The 20598-nt window shown below is 42.9% G+C and overlaps 1 protein-coding gene across 3 annotated transcripts in view; it reads left to right on the top strand.

Annotated features, from left to right (window-relative positions):
• Nucleotides 1-20598, top strand: part of STARD13 (StAR related lipid transfer domain containing 13) — a 256899-nt gene that overhangs the window by 126530 nt on the left and 109771 nt on the right. The window contains exon 1 of one of the 3 annotated variants that reach the window (XM_032982815.2): nucleotides 11430-11626. The exons of the other annotated variants lie outside the window; for them this stretch is intronic. Coding sequence (XP_032838706.1) covers nucleotides 11458-11626 — 169 coding nt within the window. The 5' untranslated portion in view covers nucleotides 11430-11457. Of the gene's footprint in view, nucleotides 1-11429; nucleotides 11627-20598 lie in introns of those variants that run through there. 3 annotated transcript variants of the gene reach the window in all.

Raw genomic sequence — 20598 nt, 5'->3', positions numbered from 1 at the left:
TAAGGACGTGAGAAGTTTATGCTCTGGCCTCTTAGCTTCCAGGTTTCAGTAAATAGTTCTTTGCTGATGTTGTTAACAAGGCTGCCAATTAGGAACAAAGTAAGAGGAAGGTTTACGATGTGACTGTGCGCTTCCTAGCTGAGCTACACCTAAGCTGGTGAGACACAGTCTGTTTCCCGTTTGTAATCTTCTGGAGACATGTAATCCCTCACATCACAACTGGTATTTTAAAAAGTTATTTTCAAATCATTCACAGGTGTCACGGCCAGAGTTGCCTCCCTGTCACATGAACTGTCACTAGTCTGAGCAAAGTGGGAACAAAGTTTATTTTTAAAGCAATGCGGGCTTACTAGCGTTTTGAAAGCAAAATGTTCAAAACTCCATTTGGGTTTAATTTATCATCCAACCTATTATGTTTGGTAACATATTAGGAACCAGTGAGTATGTTATTTGTCGTAAATTCCCCAGGACATAAAAGGAGGAAAAATAAAGACTGACATACATGAATCTCTGGTTCATTCTTTTGCAATCCAAATACAGAGTACATACAGAGTACTTTAAAGCCAGTTCTGATCTCAGCTACACAAGTGCAAATCCAGAGCTTTTACAGGGTAATCAGTTTGGCGTAAAAGACCTCCACAGCAGCATGGTCTGGAAACTCTTTTTTCAGGACCCGGTTTTGCCTTAATTTCATGTCCTTATAGCTGAGAACAGCACTTACCTGTCAAAATCTAACTGAATGAGAGGAAAAAAAATTGGCAAACATAAACAGGACCAACCTTTTTCAAAGGTCAGGTGCAATTTCAGTTCTGCAATTTTTAGTTGCCCAACTTGAAATACTTCAAAGAGATCTTCTGTTCAGAATGAGGAAACCAGTGCTCCCAGAAAGTCAGAGCTTTGCAAGTGTCATGGAAAATCGACCCAAGATGAGTAGTTCCTTTTGAAGGTTTTGGCCAAGGAATTTTTCCAGTAAAACTACATTCCATAAACATGGAGCAACACCGTAAGTAGACAACAACAAATGAGGAACACTGTGGAGTTGATTTGAAGGAGAGCTGGTATATATTCAGAAAGTGGAACAGGGAGGAAGTCTGGTAGAGGGTTGTGATAGGATGCCAGGATAAACAGAGGGTAGATGGCAATTTTCATCACGCTGGAATTGAGAGAGTGAAAAAGGAATTCACAGCTGGTATGGACCTTATCAACCAACTCTCTTGGTCTGCCTATTTCGAACAGAGGGGGAACCAACAAAGGAGAAGTCTTGGTAAGTGGTTGCTGGAGGAGGGGGGGGATGTGCAAGGGAGTGTGCAGGTGTACAGAGCTAGAGGAGGGAGAGGCAGAGGAAGTGAACATGCTCCAAGGCAGTACAGCTGATACAGGAGGCAGGTGGAGAAAGAGGGAATGTCTGCTGGAGAATAATTCACCCCGCCTGCACTGCTGCACGTTCTAGGCTCTCTCTGGCCCTTCCTGTCCACTGGAAGCATTTTCTGGAGGCGGGCTGTGGGGAAGGAGAGGAGCACGCTGCCTGCTCTTTCTCAGGACTGGCAGGGGAGCTGTTGGAAGCCCTTTCCTCTGCGTCGCTCCTGCTGTTTAGCAGGCTTCTGCTCTGTAAAAAAAAACACCTGTAACTTGTTGGACAAAATGACATTACCCAGTGAGACACATCAGCTCTGCAGTGTAGCGCAGTGCAAACTGTGAGTGAAAAAAAAAAAAGAGTGCAAGGAAGAAATACGGAGTCTAGAAATGGAAAACTGAAGTTGTGCACAGAGCAGCTGATTGCTGCAAGACAGAAAATCCTGGTTGGGGACTTGTCCAGCTCATTAATACCTGATGATATTGTAAACTGTTCCACTGCTGGTTTGTTGTGGAAGGTCTGCCAGGGATTATTGTTTTGTTTGGTGGTTTTTTTTTTTTTTTTTTTTTTTTGGTGTTTTTTTTTGTTTGTTTGTTTGGTGTTTTTTTTTTTTTTTTTAAAAAAAAAAAAGTATATATTACAATTTGATACTCCTAAACCTTCTGATATGAAAAGAAAATGATTTGGGATTAAAAGCTATGGGTATCATGCATTCTGTTTCAGACATACAGGACAACCAATATACTGTACAGAGAAATTGATGTAGATTATGCTGAATTCTAGCTTTGGGTGAGGGATAAGTGATACATGAACATCCCATATTTGCCCTGGCTTCTTTATGTGTGAGGTTGCTAATTAGGCACCAGTATGGCTGAAATTCTGCAACCAGCTAAGTGTGCAAGTGTGTTGGTCATGCTTGCAGGGACGTGGCGGGTCAGCCTTAAAGCTGGGCTAGTGACCAAATTCTCTGCTCATCCATACTATTTTCTGTGCAGGACCTTTGCTCTGGTTCTGGGATGCCCAAGCTGGTAATCTGGGGAGGGAAGAAAATGTCACGTGCACCCCGTTCTCCAGGGCATGGGCAAGCACATGCCCAGATGCCACGGGGAGGGACCCCAGCTCTGTGCTGGATTCAGTGCCCTCACTCGCCCTTGCAGCAACAGGACTGCCCTGTGTCAGGCCAGGTGGGCCTGCGCTGGACCAGGGATGCTGGCTGCCACAAGGCTTAATTCAGTTTGCTTTGTTAGGGAGGTGGGAGAGGTGGAGGCAGAAAGGGTCACCAGCTTCTGCAGAGGGCATCCCTCCCAGGAACGCTTGCCACCCCACCGCAGCCTAAACTTCCACTACACGTCAGCCAAAACTTCAGCTTTCCTGGGTCTCTGGGAAGAGTAACCAGCCAAGGGGTGGCTTTGCTGTACCTGGTGGCTGTCTCAGTGGTGATGACTTGGAGGATTGCAGAAAAAAAAAGGAGACATTTTAACTGTTAGTGAACAATGCTTATATGCATCCTGCAGAATACTTCCTTGCATGCGAGGCTGCAGCCTGGCCCTGGAGTCAAGACCCAGCTCATCAGTTAGTGCCTATTGCTCTGTAGAGCTGCATGTACAAACGCTACATCGTTGTTATGCAGCATTTATAAGATCTGATAATATGCATTTAATAACATATTAGGAAATCGGTGGTGTTCTGCAAGTTTAGGCAGTAAGTGTGTCATCTGAAGGAACCCACTACAGGTGTAGGACCATTTTGAAGGGCTTTTATTTTCTCCTTGGTTCTTGCAGTTACAGTAGACTTTAACTTGCCTCTAGTGGTCTGATATTGCTTGTAAGGAAAATGAATCTGCCTACAAAATTATATATTTTTATCTATCTATCTGTAAACACACACTATTTTTTTTTTTTTTTTTTTTACATACAGGTTCCAAAACAGTTAGGCAAGGCAAAGATTGCTGTTATCAGTCAGGAAGTAACTACAGAGACAGGTTATAAAAGTTCCCTGAAGTCTTACAGCAAGTCATTGCCGTGTAGTCCTGTGACCTAACCATCATGTCCATCTGCCTCACTGGACCAGAGACTAAAATCATGCAATGAATATTCATTGATTTCAAGGAGCCTGTAGAATTTCATGTTCCCATGCACCAGTCCCATGCTGCTGTGTTTGAAAGTGTTGCCAAGAGCTATTCTGTTCTCTCTTGTTTTTTTTTTATTTTTACAAAATCTAACTTTGGCATTGTCTCTCTAGCACAGAGAGACAAAAAAACCCTCTCTCAAAACCAGATCAAAACCTGAATATTTCCTTTCTTGCCCATTTCATCACCATGGTACTGGAGTCCCATTGAAAAGAAAATAAATAGCAAAGCCCTCACATGAAGTCTGCGAAGGCATGAACCTTCAGCTGAGATAGGAATGTTTGCCTGTGGTTCAGAGTGACATCAGCAGTGGGGCTGTGTAGGGATTTACAGTGTATTTGGATAACATAAGAAACTAAGTTTATCTAAACACTTTCTTACAAGAGTCATCACTGTGTTATCCAAACACTTTGTTAGTGACACTGGGAGATTAGGATGTGTGTTGGCCCACCACTACTTAAATATATTTACACAGTTCCTGGGGGTTTAGTTTTAGGAACATGGGTATAGATTTAGCAGATGGAGTTGCATTAAGGGTGTGGAAACTACTTTTAGCTCATTTCTGTCATAATACCCTCCGAATGCTTTGGCAGAGGAGGTCTGCCACCTGAAATGTCTTCCCCTCTTTTGACCTCTATTTTGAACTCTATTTATTATCCAACTTTTTTTTTTTTTTGCTTTTTTTTTTTTTTTTAATTTATATACTGTTGAGAACCACTGTCTTTAGGGACTTCACACTGCTGTCTATTCTTGGCTTGTGAAGAGTTCAGCTAAGGCCAGTGGAGTCTATATTCGTATGCTGGTGTGGTTTGACTGAGAAAAAATGTGATGTTTAAAACTGAACAGGAGTGAGACCATAATGCCTAAATTAGCAGCAGGCACTGGACGAGACAACCGACGCCTTCCAGTGACTTCACCCACCAGCCAGAAGTGCCTGATCCCTTCTAACTCTGCCTTCTCCCCCTGGGAGAGCAGAAGGGACGGGAAGGTCACATCCTCTGAGCCCGTCATTGCGGCCAACAGACCGCCAGCTTAGACTTCACCAACAAATGTGACAAGAGGGCACGGAGAGGTTGTGCCCAGGGAAATACTGGCTGTTCCACAGGCTCCAGCCACAGACCACAGGAGCGGTTATTTTGATGCATTTATGCACTAGCAATGCTGTTAGGATCCCACTTTTACATAGTCCACAGGGTGGGTGCAGGCTGGTTAGCTCATGTAAGAATACAGACCCACCACTGCAGGTCAGACCACAGCTCCACCCAGCCCAGTATCATGTGTCAGCCAGTGGGTGGATGCAACTATTTGGGGGGAAAAAATGTAACACGGGGATAAGCATGCAGTGATACTGTATATGTTGTATAGCCTACCTGTGTTCCTGTGGCTAGGGAGGTCCTGGGCCATGAGCTGGAATTTTGTGCTTATTGGTCCTTGCTGGATTTTTCTTCCAGGAATTTTCCTAGTCTTTTCTTGAATTCTTCTAGTCTTTTCTTGAATTCTTCTAACTTCTGGCTTCCACAGCATCCTCTAACAATGACTTCCAGGGGTCAACTAGGCAAATATGAAGAAATATTTATGTTTGTTTGTTTTGTACCTGCCCCAGGATCATTTCACTTACTGTGCCCAGTTTCATCCACTGTGGGAAAAGACCCCAGCATTACCAGGTGGTGGGCAGACCTCTGCAATAGCATAACAATGTTTGTTGGTTTGCTCTCAGTTACTTTTCTAAAAAGTTTTTAAATCCTCCTTGCTTTTTCTGTTCCTGTGGAGAACTTGTATTGGATTTTCATAAACCTATCCAAGATCTGTTTCCTCAGTGATAGTAGCTCCATTAAATGTCATCACTGTGCTCTGTGTACCTTTAGGGTGTTTTTTCTCCAGTACATTGATCAGCTCTCAAAAGCTACAGTTATAATGCCTTCTCAATCAACACTGTAAGAACCTTCAGTGTTTCCAACCCATTTCTGTTTTGACTGCCAGACTAATTTGGCATCGTCATTACGATTTGCCAACTCACTGCTCAGTCCCTTTATAATAATCATGTGTGGATAGTGGACAAAACAGGTTCCAGCGCTAATCTCTGTGGGAGTCTACTGGGAATCTCACCCCATTGTGAACGTAGAATATTTATTACTACTTTTGTTTCCTGTCTTTAAGCAGCTATTAAGCCACAAGTGGCCTTTTCCCTTTTATCCCTGATAGCTGAGCTACTTTATGATCTCTTGGAAGAAGACCTTGGAGGAGCTTTTTTCAAATCTGTTACCATAAGTTTTGTTGTTTTAACACCCCTGAGCTCCTCTGTGGCGGGACTGATGAGATGAATCACTTCAGCTGTCTTGCGATGACCCTCATCTTGGTTTTTTGCTTGTGTCCTTATTTCTGTAAGTTTGCCGGGATGGCTGGTGGGGCAGTTACCTCCCTTTTATCCCTACCAGCCTTTGTGCCCATAAATGCACTGCTGTTGTTGTACTGAGCCTGTATACCATTTCTAATCCTCTGCTTGTATTAGAGCTGCCTTCTGTGGTTTGGACAGGCCACTAATGCTTCTGTAATCAGGAGATACTTTTTATGCCGGTACTATTCATGAAACATGTTGATCTTAAAATGCAGAGGATAATCCTCTGATGCTGGAACAGGAACGCTAGAACAGAGGAAAAGGATATAATGTACTATTCAGAAGCCACTTCTGGTTTGAAGTTGATCAGGGGTGTCTATAAGCCTGTCCTTCATGTACAAGAGGAAGCCTTGCTGAGCAGTATTCTTTTTTAAAACTATTGAGACAGCTGACAGCACCTGACTCGCCTCCTGAACACATCAGGATTGGGCTTTCCAGTCAAACGATCCTCTCTTGTAATGCTGTGCAGCGATTAGCCGCTTCCATCCCACTTCCCGATGATGTCGAAATCATGGAAAAACTGTTTTCCTTTTGCCCCAGTCCGATTCCTGGCAGCCCCAGATGAGCTGCAAAGGCTTGGTGCCCTGGCACAGCCTCAGGAAGACAGTCAAAGTGCTGCTGAGCCAGAGGGAAGCATTTCTGGCTGCTCTGGAGACCCTGCTGTTTCATGCTCTGTATAAATGAGTTTACAGCCTGTGGTAATCCCAGCTCAGCTCTCAAACAAACATCTACATTCAAACTTAAAACATTGTTCCTAAACAGCAGGCAATGAACTTCTGCTTTGAAAAGGCCCGTTCCCAGAGATGGGATTCAAAACATGTGAAGTAAGTGAAAACCTCATCATAAACACAGCTTTGGGTTCCCTACATACGACTTTTTTCTCTTCCTAAATTTGAGAAAGGAGGAACTGCCTGCTGTTAACACATGAGCTGCTGTGCAGGCATCTGTAAAGGCAGATACAGGTAAGAAATAGAAGATGTATGAATAGGATAGGAGTAAGATATGCGGATCAGACTCCAATATCCAATATAGGATATATTGCATATATAGGATATTGGCATTTTGGCCATAATTCAGCAAACAGAACTGTTCTCCTATCTACAGAATTATAGAAGGGAATCCAGAGATCAACAAGTTAAAAGCAGACGCCTGATTTCTTTTCTTCAGTGACTTGAAAACAAGAGTTTCCGGCTTCTGACTGCATGTCACTAATGTTAATAACAACTGTGCTCCCCCAGTGGTTAGGAAGCTGTGTTGTTCTCATAGCACCAGAGCTTTCAAATGAAGAGAAGCCATCGGGCTGCCATTTAATTTTAGACGTGTTATAACAAGATAAGTGCAACTAACAATAAAAGGGAAATGGGTCACTGAGGGAAGATCAAGTGGCTGATTACTGTGTGAGAACTGCAGGTTCAACCCAAGCCCGAAGAACTCTGCGCCAGGTACGACATCATGGACCTATCTCACAGTTAATTAGGAGCGGTGCATTCTAAAATATGAATAAGCAGTCCTGTTATATCCATATATATGGAAATACAAGTAGGAAGGTGCTGTTCATCTCAATTTACCCTCAACTACCCTGCTGCCTATAGGGTTGGCTCATGCCCTCCTGAGTAACACTCTAAGGCTAAGGTGGTGTGCAGAAACTCACCCTGTTGTTTTGCTCAGAAAAGCTGGTTGTAAGTGGATAGTTTGTTATCAGATATATTTTAGCAGTACACCGTACTGTTCAAGAGTACACCGTGCCATTCCCTCCAGCTGATTACGGCACGCCGCTCTCCGTGAAATGGAAGTGGATCTCAGGTCCTGCCTGTGATACTTTGGTATATGTGGGTAACCCCGGGGTGTTTTTTCCCTGCAAATAGTTTACTCTTTCCCTCTCACACCAAATGCAATTTCGGGGAGAAAAGGTGGCAGACAGAGGTAAAAATCAATGAACAGAAAATGAAGTGTTGCAGTTCTGCTTCTGAATGCATACAGAGAAGAGTACGCGTCCTTGAGCTGACTTTGTCAATTGTACTAATACTGCGCAGGTGTCAGTAGCACTGTGCTGTATTAATAAGCCTTTAAGTAAAGATTTCTGATCTTCCAGAAAATTCCAGTATCCATCAAATCACTGCTTGTCATGTTAGATGTGACACATAGGTATTAGATGTGACACTATCGATGTAAGTGTGGACATTTCTGATGCAGATAAAAAAATCACTAATTCCAGCTGTGGTTTTATGAAGGAATCTCCATTGCTGCGTGGATCAGTCATGACATGGGAACATGGGGTCGGGTTTCCAACTCGTGGGCTGTCCTGCTGTCGTGATAGGCAGCTATTTCAGGTGTGTGCCAGAGCTCCCCCACAGCCCTGGGAAGCTGTTATTTCGAAGTGCTTTTATGAGATGCATTAGCATAAAGTTCAATGTTGCTCTATTAACTATTCCAGAAACAGTCTGTAGACTGAGACTAAAGTATTAATTAGTGCTCTTACATAACACTTTAGGCTTTTGTAGTACTTTTTGTCTGAAAGATTGATAGCCAAAGGGCTTTCCTTATTTGAATGACGCATTTTTGAAAATAAACAGTGAGTGTCAAGGCAGTCACCAAATGAGGAGACAGTCATTTTAAAAGTATGCATTGGGGACTACTTCTTTCCTCCACGGTGCACAACTTCAAGCACAGGAGCTTTTAAATGAGAACCACGAGAGCAGCTAACTCTTGTTGTTTCTTGTTTTATTTGACTACTATGTAAGTGCTGGACTGGAGCCAAAGAATTCAGCCTCAGCAAAGGCAGCGCTCAGCAGCGCCGAGCCTGGAGCAGCCCTCCAGCCCTGAAGTTGTGTTTGGACCCTTGAGTCCAGGAGGAAGGAAAAGTCGTTGCCCTGCAAGGGAGGGTCCGCATTCTGCCCACCGAGTTGTGCTGCTGGGGAAGCTGGGAGGGAATTCTGCCCTGTCGATCACTCTCTGGCGGGGACGTGGGGAGGATGGGCAGCCGTGGGGCACTGGGGCTGGCGCTGTGCTCTCTGCTAGAAGTATATAGGTGACTTGTTAAGCCCTTAATGGACTTGTTCCCTAGTCAATACCTTACTCAGGCTCTTGCCTTGGTTTTTGTCTCTTTGGGCTGGCTTTTGAAGCATTACATTTCTATTAAACTGCTTCCCAGTCTTTGGAAATATTGCAAGGAAGAATGCAAAATCCCATAAGCTGAAAAAGTCAATTCATTTTCCAACAGAAAAAGAAATCCCTATGAAAATTTAAACAGAGTGCTATGAAGTGTTAATAATTGCTTTTTCCACTAGCAATAGCATTTTATAAGCAGAATTAGCTCAAAGGACTGTAGATGAATCAAATAAGAATTTCCCCACATGGTGGTAATGTCTCTTTGGATAAATACTGTGCACATCATTGACACTCAGGAGTCTTTGGGATATTTATTCTTCAAAAGATAGCAGCTCAGTGACTGACACACTGACTTGGCAAGCTGGGGTGGGAGCACAAACCATCCCTTCCCTGCTGCTCAGGCTCTCTCCACTCACACCTGCGCGGCAATCCTGCCTCTCCGCTTTGCACAGCGGGGCGACTGGATTATTCCCACTCCCTGGCTGCCAGTGACCAGCCCTGTTTGGGAGTATAGATGGTAGTGGTGCCGGCTCTTTTGACTTGAGTTTGACAGCCCTGCTGGGAGTCTAGACCATACAGCCACACCTGGGGCAAAAACCAGCATGTACAGGACTTGCAGGTGCTGTGGATGGTAATAACAGGTAATGGAGGCTTTCAGTCTAGCGCATTCATTTCAATTTTTTTGTACCTGAAATTACGTTTCTTCATTTTATGGCACTGAAAAAGTACCGTGTCAATTAGGAATAAAATTCATAAGTTGTAATGAAAAGATCGCGTTGCAGTAAAACCCTGCCCTAAGGGGTTTGCACGGAGCAGAATTTTAATGAATACTTGTGAATGAGAAAGCTGTCCTTTCCCCCCTTACATTTAGGTGGCTACCTCTGCCCTTGCAAGCTAGCCTGACCCTGTCCTTTGCGAGCAGGCAGGTCCCAGGCAATGCCACCCCATGGCCCTGCCCTGGGGGGCAGCTTCATCCAGGCTTGGGGTGGAAGGAGAACTCCGATGTACAAAGGCACATCATGACATATTGTCAACCTCAAGGCCAGAGAACGGGAAACAATAATGTCACCGCAGGTGGATGTCCAAGGGGAGCCTGGGGAGTTCGAGATCCCCCATGGGTTGGGATGGGGGCTGAGCCCCTTCTGCCTGGGGCTTTCGGCCATTCCAGCAGCGCTGTCAGCTCCCCGTCCCCCCAGCTTGACACTGGCTTCATGGCAAGGGGCACGGATCTGGGAGGCGGGCATGGTTCCTGAGCTGTGCAGGAACCTTGCTGGCTGGCCACCCCACTGCCTCACCCCCACCTTCCCCTGCCCTGATGCCCGTTCAGCTGGGGGGGAGGAAAAGCTGCCTGAGTTGCAGTCATTTCTAGTATCGCGACACTGCAAAGTTCATCTCCAGGGCTGTGAAACTGCTTCCAGTAGGCCAGGGGTACTGGTATCAGAAACTGTCTTGATCACAAAACTCCCTGGCCAGGGCTCTGCTCCCTTAGAAATCAGCTCATGCTAGGGGTGTTTTAAAGGAAAATGCTGGTATTTTAAACTGTAGTGGAAAATTATTTGATAGGCATACTAGGAAGGTAATTTCAGTATCTTTTTACTTAGATATGCTGCCCACTTTCTGATAAAAATGGCAATGTTCTGCTTCCATTTGATTCACTAAAGAAATGGCATGTTTTACAAAGTCAGTGGTTGACAAGTAAGACTGAATAAAAACAGATGCCCCTCTGTCTGCTAAAAAAAAGCAAAAGCTGTTATGGTGAGGAACCTGAAAAACAGAGACTCTCTCCATCCCCTTCCATCTTCCAGACTGTGACCAGTTCTGGGCAACACTAATACTGGGGACTTCTGGGTTTTGTTTACTGCTGAGTGCTTACTGCGAGGCATTGTTGATTCTTCTTTTCATCCCAAGGGCTTCATTTGTTCCAGTGCTCGTTGTACCGTGTGGTTTTGGGGATTCAGACAGCCCTTCCGTAAACGGACTTTTTTCTTGGCAAACAGGGGTATGATTTTTAGAAAACTAGTGAGGACATCTTCTCCAGAGATGAGTCGACAGCTGGGCGGTGTGGCGCAGAGGAGGAAAAGGTTTTCTTCAGCCCTGCCTACTCTGAAACAGGCATTCCTGAGCGTCTTCAACTTCTTCCTCTTTGCTTTCAGGAGCGGCCCGGTGCAGCCCCTCCGTGCTGGGTAAGCTCGGTCCAGCCGGGGGGCTGCGGGGGCTGCCGGGGCCGGGGCAGGCTGGCTGTCCCGCTCTGGCAGGCTGCACTTCCACAGCCTGGACTCGGAGCGATTGGCCCGTGCGGATCATGTGGGAGAAGCAGGAATCCTGAGTTGTAGCTTTTGGCACTCCTTTTTCTTCTAAAGCGCTTGCTCTTTTCAGCTCCCTAGGGCTTGTTGCCTCCCTCCTTTCATTACCCTGATTATAATCTGAGGTAGCCACAGCGGAGACGGACGGAGTGATTTTAAAGGAGCAGAGATGTTTAAGCAGGTGCCCAGGACTTCGGGCACTGGCTGTTACTACCTAAACTCGGTGTCACCTGAGGGCCAGGAAATGTACCTGCGATTTGATCAAACCGCCAGGCGCCCTCCCTACAGGATGAGCAGGATTCTCGCCCGTCACCAGCTGCTGACGAAGATTCAGCAAGGTGAGTTACTGGCAGAGGCCGTCCTGAGCCTGGCATCTCGCAGGGTCTGCAGGTCCCGTCTTCTGTAGGAGAGCAGGTTTTAGTGCCTCATATTTCAGGCTCTTCTCCTGTCTCTATTGTGAACTAATTTGGCTAGAGCCAGAGTTCGAAATAGTCATTCATACTTTTCTATTTCTGCACATGCACACGTACACTGAGAACCAAGAGACAAACACTAGTGCATGAGTAGCTAGTTAACTAAATTATCTTTTAATCATAAACTATGCAGTGGCTTAGGTGCTGAAGTTCGTCTTTTCCAACTGTCAGAGCAGTTAGCTGCTGGCATCATTACATCTGCTTCGATTGCTACAGGTAAAACCTGCCTGTGCTAAAGCACAGAAAATAAATGATCATCCAGTTAGAAACAAAGCAGAAGTCCAGAGCTGCTGGAAGAAGGCAGCTGGGATAATATCCTTTGAAAACAAGCATGTGTAGCTGTCAGAGGATTAGAAAACTTGTCACATGTCCTTAAAAATAATTGCTGACTTGGCTTTCTGCAGCTGCTTATGCAGTTAATAGGCAGTCATTACAAATGTATTGATTTTGTTTTCTGAATATATATCTACAGCACTAAAGCTAAATGCAGATTGGCCTCAGAACAAATTCTCTGGGCTGTGTATGCAATTTAAAATCATCTTCAGAACTGTTAATGCAAAGATAAAAAGATAAAAGCCAACTGTACAGATTTTTCCAAATGAAAAAGCAAATCAATACATGGTTTTATATTGATCATAGTTTTGTATAGCATCCAGTTTCCAAGAATACCAGTTTCCAAAGTGGATGTGGTCCCACGTGCAGAAAAAGAGTATGTCATGTATTTGTCATAAAAAAAAAAAAAAAATCCTGAAGATAACACTTTCTTGACAGCTTGCAAAAAGATGGTTGATTCTGCTAACTACGGGCAGGCATAGAGTTAACAGTGTTTACTGTCATATCAGCCACATATCACAGAAATTGGTGTGAGTTTCTGACCAGCAGCAGTTAAATGGAGTGGCTAATTCTGTGTTGCTTTCCAGTAAGATTCTTTATATCCGTGGCTGTCAAACTCTGTCAGAAGTACAGGGATATAGCAATGAAACTTTTATTGCATTTCTAAAGAAAACAATGCCTAATTCTTTGTCCAGCTTAAAAAAGAACAAGACAAAACAAACCGAAAAAGATAGTTTCTGTGGCAAATAGGAAAATGCAGTTGTTTGCAAGGCGGTCTCAGGAACTGGTCGTGTTTGAAGGATACTGGTCCTCATTGCAGCGCTGATTTCAGGAAGGATATTATGTCATTCTGTGTACCCAGTGTACAGCGTAGATTGAATGGAAAGAAAGGGTAATTTATTTCTCTTCATGTTTATTTGAAAATGTTTTGGGTGCAGTGCTAGTACCAACTTTATTTTCAAGCAGCAGCTGCGAATGACATGGATTAACACACCTCCTCTACCTTTCACGGCGCTGCTTAACATTCTCTCTTGTAACCTGTAACCCAGCAGCTGTCCAGGACAGCCAGGGCTGCCAAAGGCACCCAGAGGTGCCCAGGCTTTTGAGAGGCTGCATGGTGGGACAGGGAGGAGTTGCCAAGCTGTCGCTTTTCTTCCTGCGTGGGTGGTCAGTCCGCGGTGAATGACCTCTGTTTCTCTGCCGCAGCTTTCCAACCTGTCCTGCACAGAGCTGTGGGAAGTTATATTTGTATAGTGCCTCGATGATGTGATGTATGTTACAGTTCAGTATATGAACTCTTTGTGTATTTCGAATCACTAAGAATACATTGTTGCTTCCTTCACTTCTTTTATTGATGGAAACTGGGGGCAGAGTCCGATGTTGGTTAAGTGTCAGTTCATTAGCAGTAATGAAATTATGTGTGCAAATAGACGCTGATGTCTGTCTATGAGCCTATATGTAGGAATACACACATCTAGTGCAAAACCATAGGCAAGGTATACATTTTTTCTGCAGTGCCCCAGGTGGTGACTAATAATTTTGATAGAAATAGCTGTGTTAGCAACACCAAAAAAAGCTAAGTCCAGCTCGTATAACTTAGTCAGAAACCTCCAGGTTACACTGCGGATGAAATCCCTAGACCCCATCAGTCACTGACAAGACTTTCACCAGGTTTTGCTGGGTCAGCACGTCACCCTCTGGGCTTGCCTTGTTCAGACTGTGAGCAGTGTGAGGGTACTGCAGTCAGGCCCAGTTCCACTCCCAGTCTCCGAGGGTACTGGAGGTACCAGCCTGTCCCTTTCGAGGTGAGTTTTACCCCATTGGAAAGTGGGATTTGTTACTAATGGAGTGTCACAGAGCAATTTATCAAGGGTATATTGAAAAGTAGACCAGGAGATGGAAGATGACATCCAAAACTTGCTTTTAGTCACCCGATTGAGTAAAGCATGTAAAACATTATTTAGTCTCCTTGAATTTGCATGTCCTTGAATCATACATTTTAAGGCCATTAAGACAATGCATTTGAATCCTGCTACCCCAATTTTTGTGTTAGCACCTCCCCAGTCTAATAATTTAAATTATAACATATATTTAGGAAAACATCCAGCCTGCATTTTAATATCACCGGAACGGTGAATCCTGCCTGGTTAATTGCTTTGCTGAAAACAGATCTGCTGCATGTTTAAGTGCTAAGCTGCCTTGGGGCTTGTTCAAATACCTGCTCTCTACTTGTGCAGGTATTTTTCAGTTGCTGGTTTTCAGACTGGAGACACCCACAGTAGGAAACACTGAAGTTTTTACATCAGGGATATTTTTCTTTAGTGAAAGGAATGATTCACAAAATCAGAATGTATCCAATTTACAGTGTATAAAGGAGTCAAAGCTTCCATTCCAGAATAGGAACCTGGTTCACTAGTGCAGTGTAATACAAAGTGTTGCACATACTGCTATCTCTTCAGTCATTAGCTGCATGTATTATTCTAAATGATGCTAAATTACGCTTTCATATTGTGCAATACAGCTTTTCTTCCTCCTTTAAAAACATGTTTGCTGAAGAAGCTTTCCTTTGTATTTTCCTTTGGTGGTAGTTAAAAATAAACTAAATGAATCATTAGAGGAATTATGCTATTTGATCATTTCTAAATAGAAAACCACCACAAGGGAAATGAAAGGAACTAGACTGTTATTTTAATCAGATCATACTTTGAAAGTCCTAAATATTTGGTTTATGTATACCACCGACTCCTTGAGGCAGAATTATGTGGTGGCCTGTGAATGTGAGTAGTAATTATCTGTCTGATATTAAATAGGTATTTTCAAAATGTGATCTTTTGATGATTCCCTTTCCCCCATAAGCCCGTTAGTTTCCATGCTGAAGGGGACACATGCCTCAGCATAAAGGAACAGGGTGTAGCATGCTTGGTCTGAGGTATTTATTCAAACTGTGTATGCAGGAACTGTATGAGAATTCATTAATGATTACTCATGTTTGCTTTAAATAAATAAGGTGGTGACTTTCAAGAATTTATATTACATGAGTCACAAAGTTATTATTTCTATTACAGTACATGGCTAAATTCAGTGCAGAACAGAAAATATAAAAAGTAGCAGTAGGTAAAAAGTAATGAGGAATTAAGGCCATACTCTGGAAATCTTAAATTGAAATCATTGACTGTGCAGCACAGGGAGAGTGTAAGTCAAGCCAAATGAAGCCACATCTGCCCCAGTACATCTAGGCATCACCAGTAATGTCCCCATTCATCCACAGTAGAATTTGATTCATAGACTGCACTTTCAGTAATATGAAGAAACAAATGAAAATAAGACAAATTCCTATTCTCAGTGACTAAATTCTTGCCCACAGTGAGTAACACTCTGGTTTCTCTCAGTTTAGGTCCACAGGCAAGAGCAGTCGAAAAGAATTCTTCGATGGGGCAATCCCAAAGCAGACTTTAATTTTTCAAGGCAAACTCTGTGTTCAACACGCAGCAGATGTTTTATGCACTTGCATGTTGCAGTTTCAGTTTTGATCTTTCATCGGTAGTTACCTTTGTGTCACCTGCATTTGTCTTGTTTGAGCGAGTGTTAGAGGAACAAACAAATGCATTTTTCTGTTAGAGGAACAAACAAATGCACTTTTCTGTCTACAGTCTTCCTTTTGGAGCTAGTTCGACATGTTTAATTCTCTTTGCTAAACATGACAACAGTTTGTGGAAGGTGTTACAGAGGGATGCAAGTGCTTAGCAAAAAATTGTGCATTTTAGGTGACTAATGACTGTTAATGTAAACCAATCTGTAATATACGTCCATACTCAAAAGGAAAACTTGGAAGTCATGTAAGTGAAAATGTTGCAGTCATAGTCTACATTAAAATGCCTGGATCATGTTCTGAATATGCACACAGGTGTGGAATACCTGTCCATCCCTGGAGGTGGGAAACAGGATACAATTATGTAATTGTATAATTAAAGACTGTGGGTTTTTTCAGCCATACAAAGATGACAAAATACGGTTGTCCAGGCAAGCTGAACCATAGCATTGTCCACGCTCTGGAGGCCGACTACACACCTTTAAACCTCATTGTCTGAACCCAGGAAAGTAAAAGATTAACCAACAAGATTCAGCCTTGGTGGTAATGAGACAACCACCCCCACTTAGGTCATCTCTGACCAGTGCCAGTGACCCACTGTCTCTTGAGGTTGTGGGGTGCCTCGTGGCAGGGCAGTAGCAGTTCCCGGTTCCCAGTCCGTGCCCGGTGCCTCCGCTCGCGGTGGCCCCGTGCCCGTGCTCCAGCCCAGGCACACAGGAGAGGACAGCCCTGGGGTTGGGGTGGCCCAGAGCACCAGGAGGAACATCCTCAGCTGCAGAGCTGCCTTGCAGACCTCAGCTGCAACATGCTCTGTCACCCTCTCCAGCGTGAGACGCGCGTGGGGCAGGTGTGTGCTCACGGCAGAGGAGTCTTTGGGTTGGTTAAACAATAAGAAGTCTTGACCAAATCTGTGAAAACTGTGTTTCTTACAGTATCTGAAGGTCCATTAGAAACTGAGACCCTACATCACGTGAAGCTTCTTCACCATCATCTTCCCTTCCTTCCATACTCTTTTCTCAAGTCCTTAGCTCTAAACTTGGAGAAACTAGAGTTTTTCAATTAAATTGTAGGGTTTCTTTAATTTTTTTTTTTTTTCTAAACTTGTACTCTGAAATGGTTGAAGTATTTGTGTGAACCTTTCACACAAAAAATGTGAGCATCCTGAGGGGTATTCATGAACTCAAAGTGCCCTGAGGTGCATTTATATAAAAAAAAAAAAAAAAAAAAAAAGAAAAAAAAAATAGTACTGTGAAAGATTGCAGTCTAGTTCATTAAAGTTTAAAAAAGTTGTGCATCATAGACAACAGGAAATTTGAAAGGGAGGAACATTTACTAGAGCCACTAGCTGGCAAAAAGGTTGAAAAGCTGAAATTATTGAGAAATTCCTGCGTGGTATGCATCAAGAAGTGGCCTGTGTGGTACTAGAGATCAGACTCAGTAATGACATAGGTTCCTTCTGGCCTTACAACTTCACAGCCACTGAGCGTCTGTGACACTTCTGCTGACACATGAAGGTTGGACACCAAGAAGTAAATCTTGGCTCCTCTTTTAAATTCGGGGACTTTTGCTCCCAATTTCACTGAAAGCAGGATTTCAGCCAAGGTGAAATCTTAACTTGAGACATTTTTGTTTTGAAATTATGGTGAAATGAACAGCTGTAGTTGTGCTATATATCTTCTGTATTGATCACCAAGGAGATTTTTAATTTTCACATTAACCCTATTGTATAATTAGAGCCAGTAATGTTAAAAGACATTTAAGCCAATAAATGAAAGATATATGCTCAATAAATGAATCATTAGAGTAATAATAATTACGTTTTTTGTTTTCAGTTTAAATTTAGAAGAAGTGCTAGGTCATTGGGGCATATAAAATGCTACATAACAGAAGTAAAATAGAAATTATTCACAAAAATAGATTAATTAAGAGAATCTGTACACAGCACTTTTGTTACTGGGAGACTCTTACGTCTGTATTTATACATAAATCCCTGAAAATAAAGTGCAGTATTTGTACCATGAGCACCATAAGTGTTAATTAAAAAAATGTGCAGTTTGAGGTTCCAGCCAGATACTGTTTTTCTCTGTAGGCAACAGATCCTTATGGACTTTTTCTTTCATTTTGATTCAGATGCAATCTGTGAAGTCATTGATGGCATCTTAGCCATAGTCACTGTTTTTATCCTACTCATATCATGAAGCATTTTCAGACTTTTAGATGCACGTAAACAATTATATGACCTGTTTCATATAGAGCATCACATACATTTAGATTGGTGCCGAAGCCTCTAATGGAAGGGACTGAGGGAGCAGGTCCCTTGTAGGTTATTAGGTTATTAGCCAATTGTTTGTTGTTTGTTACACCTTGTAATAGCCTCTTTTGAGGGGAAAATGCTGAATTATATGGCCTGTGGGCTTGACCCAGTATATGCTAATTGTGTCATTTCTTATTGATACTTATTTTACAGGTATTTCAAGATGCACAAGTCAGTAAAGCCTCATCTTCATGCATTGTAAAATTCTCATGTGTTGTACTTTTTGCTTCAAAACCTGTTGAGTTTCCCCTTTCGGGTTCAGTTCAGTGGGTCAGCTGAGCTTACTAGAGCAAATCATTACAACCCCAATTGCACACCATAATATAGTGAGGGAGAGGAGGGCTTGAGCAACTTGAGCTGGACTATTTGGAAGCTATTGAAGAGCAGACAGCATGATTCAGAGAACTTGGGAGCATTATGGCTTAGCTGAAAAGAATGAGCATTACTCAGTCTGAAAATATCTTGTGGTTTTTCGTCTCTCATCTGTTACGGGGCTGAGGAGGTTAATTCTGCTGGGAGAAGAAAATCACTCCATAGCACTTCAGACTACACGGGGTTTTGACTAACATGCGCCCACAGATGAGCAAAAGTTTCTGTCATTGTGATAAGTTAGGTGAACTCGGAGAAATAACTTAGTTTAAAATAGGGGCTGTGCAGTACATCTTAAGCAAATACCATCTTCCAGGCATGAAAGCTGCCTTGTTGGAACGTAGCAGACATTTTGCTTTCCACTCAAAGTCCTTTGCCAAAGAAGGACTCAGCCCTGCAACTTACTCAGATGAATTTTCCTCTGTACTGAAGGAGCAAAATAATAAATCATAATAATGTCAACTGGTATTGTTTTAATGATCTGGATATTACAGAGCTTTGGTGATAGTTGTACTCTCTTTTAATAGGATTGTGGTTGGAGAAAGGTCTGTTTGTGTGAGCAAAGATTTCAGGGTGTGGAAGAAAAAAATCTGTATATATTTATTATTGTCTCTCTCATTTAGTCCTAATGGCATAAAGGGTATCTGACTTTTTCCCCTTTAGTGTGTCACTGGTGTCCTTTATGGTTTCTTTCTTTTACTGATTGTGCCATGCTTATTTCTAATTCTCCATCATTTGAGTGGTTTAGAAGTATGGAAAAAAACGGTAAGTTCAAAGTGGAGTCTGTAATTTAATACTAGCTTTTATATTTTTAGTCACAAACACACATCTGCCAGCACCCCCCCAACCCCTAAACCTGCCAATTTCTGGGAGATTTCTCAGCTTCCTTCTTGAAATCACATTTGCAGGAAAATATGACACCCTCTCATTAAGGAAAGGCATTTCCTTAAAGGCTGCAGTACAATTTTTACTGCTGAATGTATCCAGAAGCAAGGATGGTGGCTGAACCCTTTGTTTCCCCTCTAGATCTCTAACAACTCTTTCCCCTTCCTCACTACATGTATCCTCTGGGCCATTCCTTCAGCGCGCATGATCCACATCATCCAGAAGCTCCTGCTTGCAGATGTGAGGTGTTAACACATCGTGTTCTCTGTCAGTACTGGGCTTCTGGCAGTAAAATGTCCCTCTGAGCCTGAGTGGGGATGCCTGTACTGCTAAATAGAAGGGATGGGAGGTGAGCTGGAGTAATCCCTGCTCTGCTGAGCAGATGACTCCCTGGCTCTGTTTTGGCCTCCTACAGCTAGCTCAACCCAGAGCAAGTTTATGGGAGAAAGGACTAGTCCCGCGTAAGTGCAGACATGAGCTGAGTGGTGCCACTTGACGAAAAAAACGAGAATCAGGCTGTCTTTCATTTAACAGTGTAAATGTAACCACTTTTGCCACTGCTGCAGAAGATGCAAAATGATGAGAAACCCTGCTTCACAGGTCTAAAGATCTAACATTAATGTTTCTGTAGCATTTATCCCCAAAAAGGTAAAAATTTCTCTCTGTATTACATTTTGTAATGCTTGAAGTTTCTGAAGGAAGTACACAAAAGTAAATGTAATTTATCACAAACTGCCTTTCCATTCCTGCTTAAATGCAGAAGTAATTTATTTTAAAAAGCTGATGACTTTTTTAACTTCACACTGTGCATCAGACAGTTCACATTACCTAACCACAATCCCATTCTTCTTTTGAAATCAATATCCAAAAATTGTGTAAAATCAGAACCTACAAAGACTATTTTGAATAATTAGATCGTATTGCTTGTCCCAATAACCGCAGCATCATCCAGCATCCTTCCACAGGATCTAAGACTTTCAAAGGGACCAAAGATGGAAGATGACTCCAGATTTGAGAAGGAAGAAATGTCTCTGTCAAAACTCAGTTGGCCCAAGCAGAGGACTCTTGTGAAGGGCGCAGTCCTTTTGCAGCCTTTCAGCTTCAGGAAGCAGCTGAATGATTAGTTTTTCCTAGTCTCCAACTGGTATGGGAGTGGGAGTATGGACAGGACAAGACTCAGAGCCGCACAGTGTGGCTTTTTCATAATGTATTTGGCAAACTCAAATGTTCTGTGGTATGAATTTAAGTTCCATGTCTTTAATTGCATCTGATGGCGGCAGCTGAATATCTAATCATTTTGTAACTTCAAAGATAATGGCTTTCTCTTCCTGCAAACATTTATCTGAG

The sequence above is a fragment of the Tyto alba genome, unplaced genomic scaffold (assembly GCF_018691265.1).
Source record: "Tyto alba isolate M040663 unplaced genomic scaffold, T.alba_DEE_v4.0 Super-Scaffold_2, whole genome shotgun sequence".
In the NCBI taxonomy this organism is placed as follows: domain Eukaryota; kingdom Metazoa; phylum Chordata; class Aves; order Strigiformes; family Tytonidae; genus Tyto; species Tyto alba.
The sequence above is the reverse complement of the archived record's forward strand: the minus strand, read 5'-3'. Positions and strand labels throughout refer to the sequence as shown.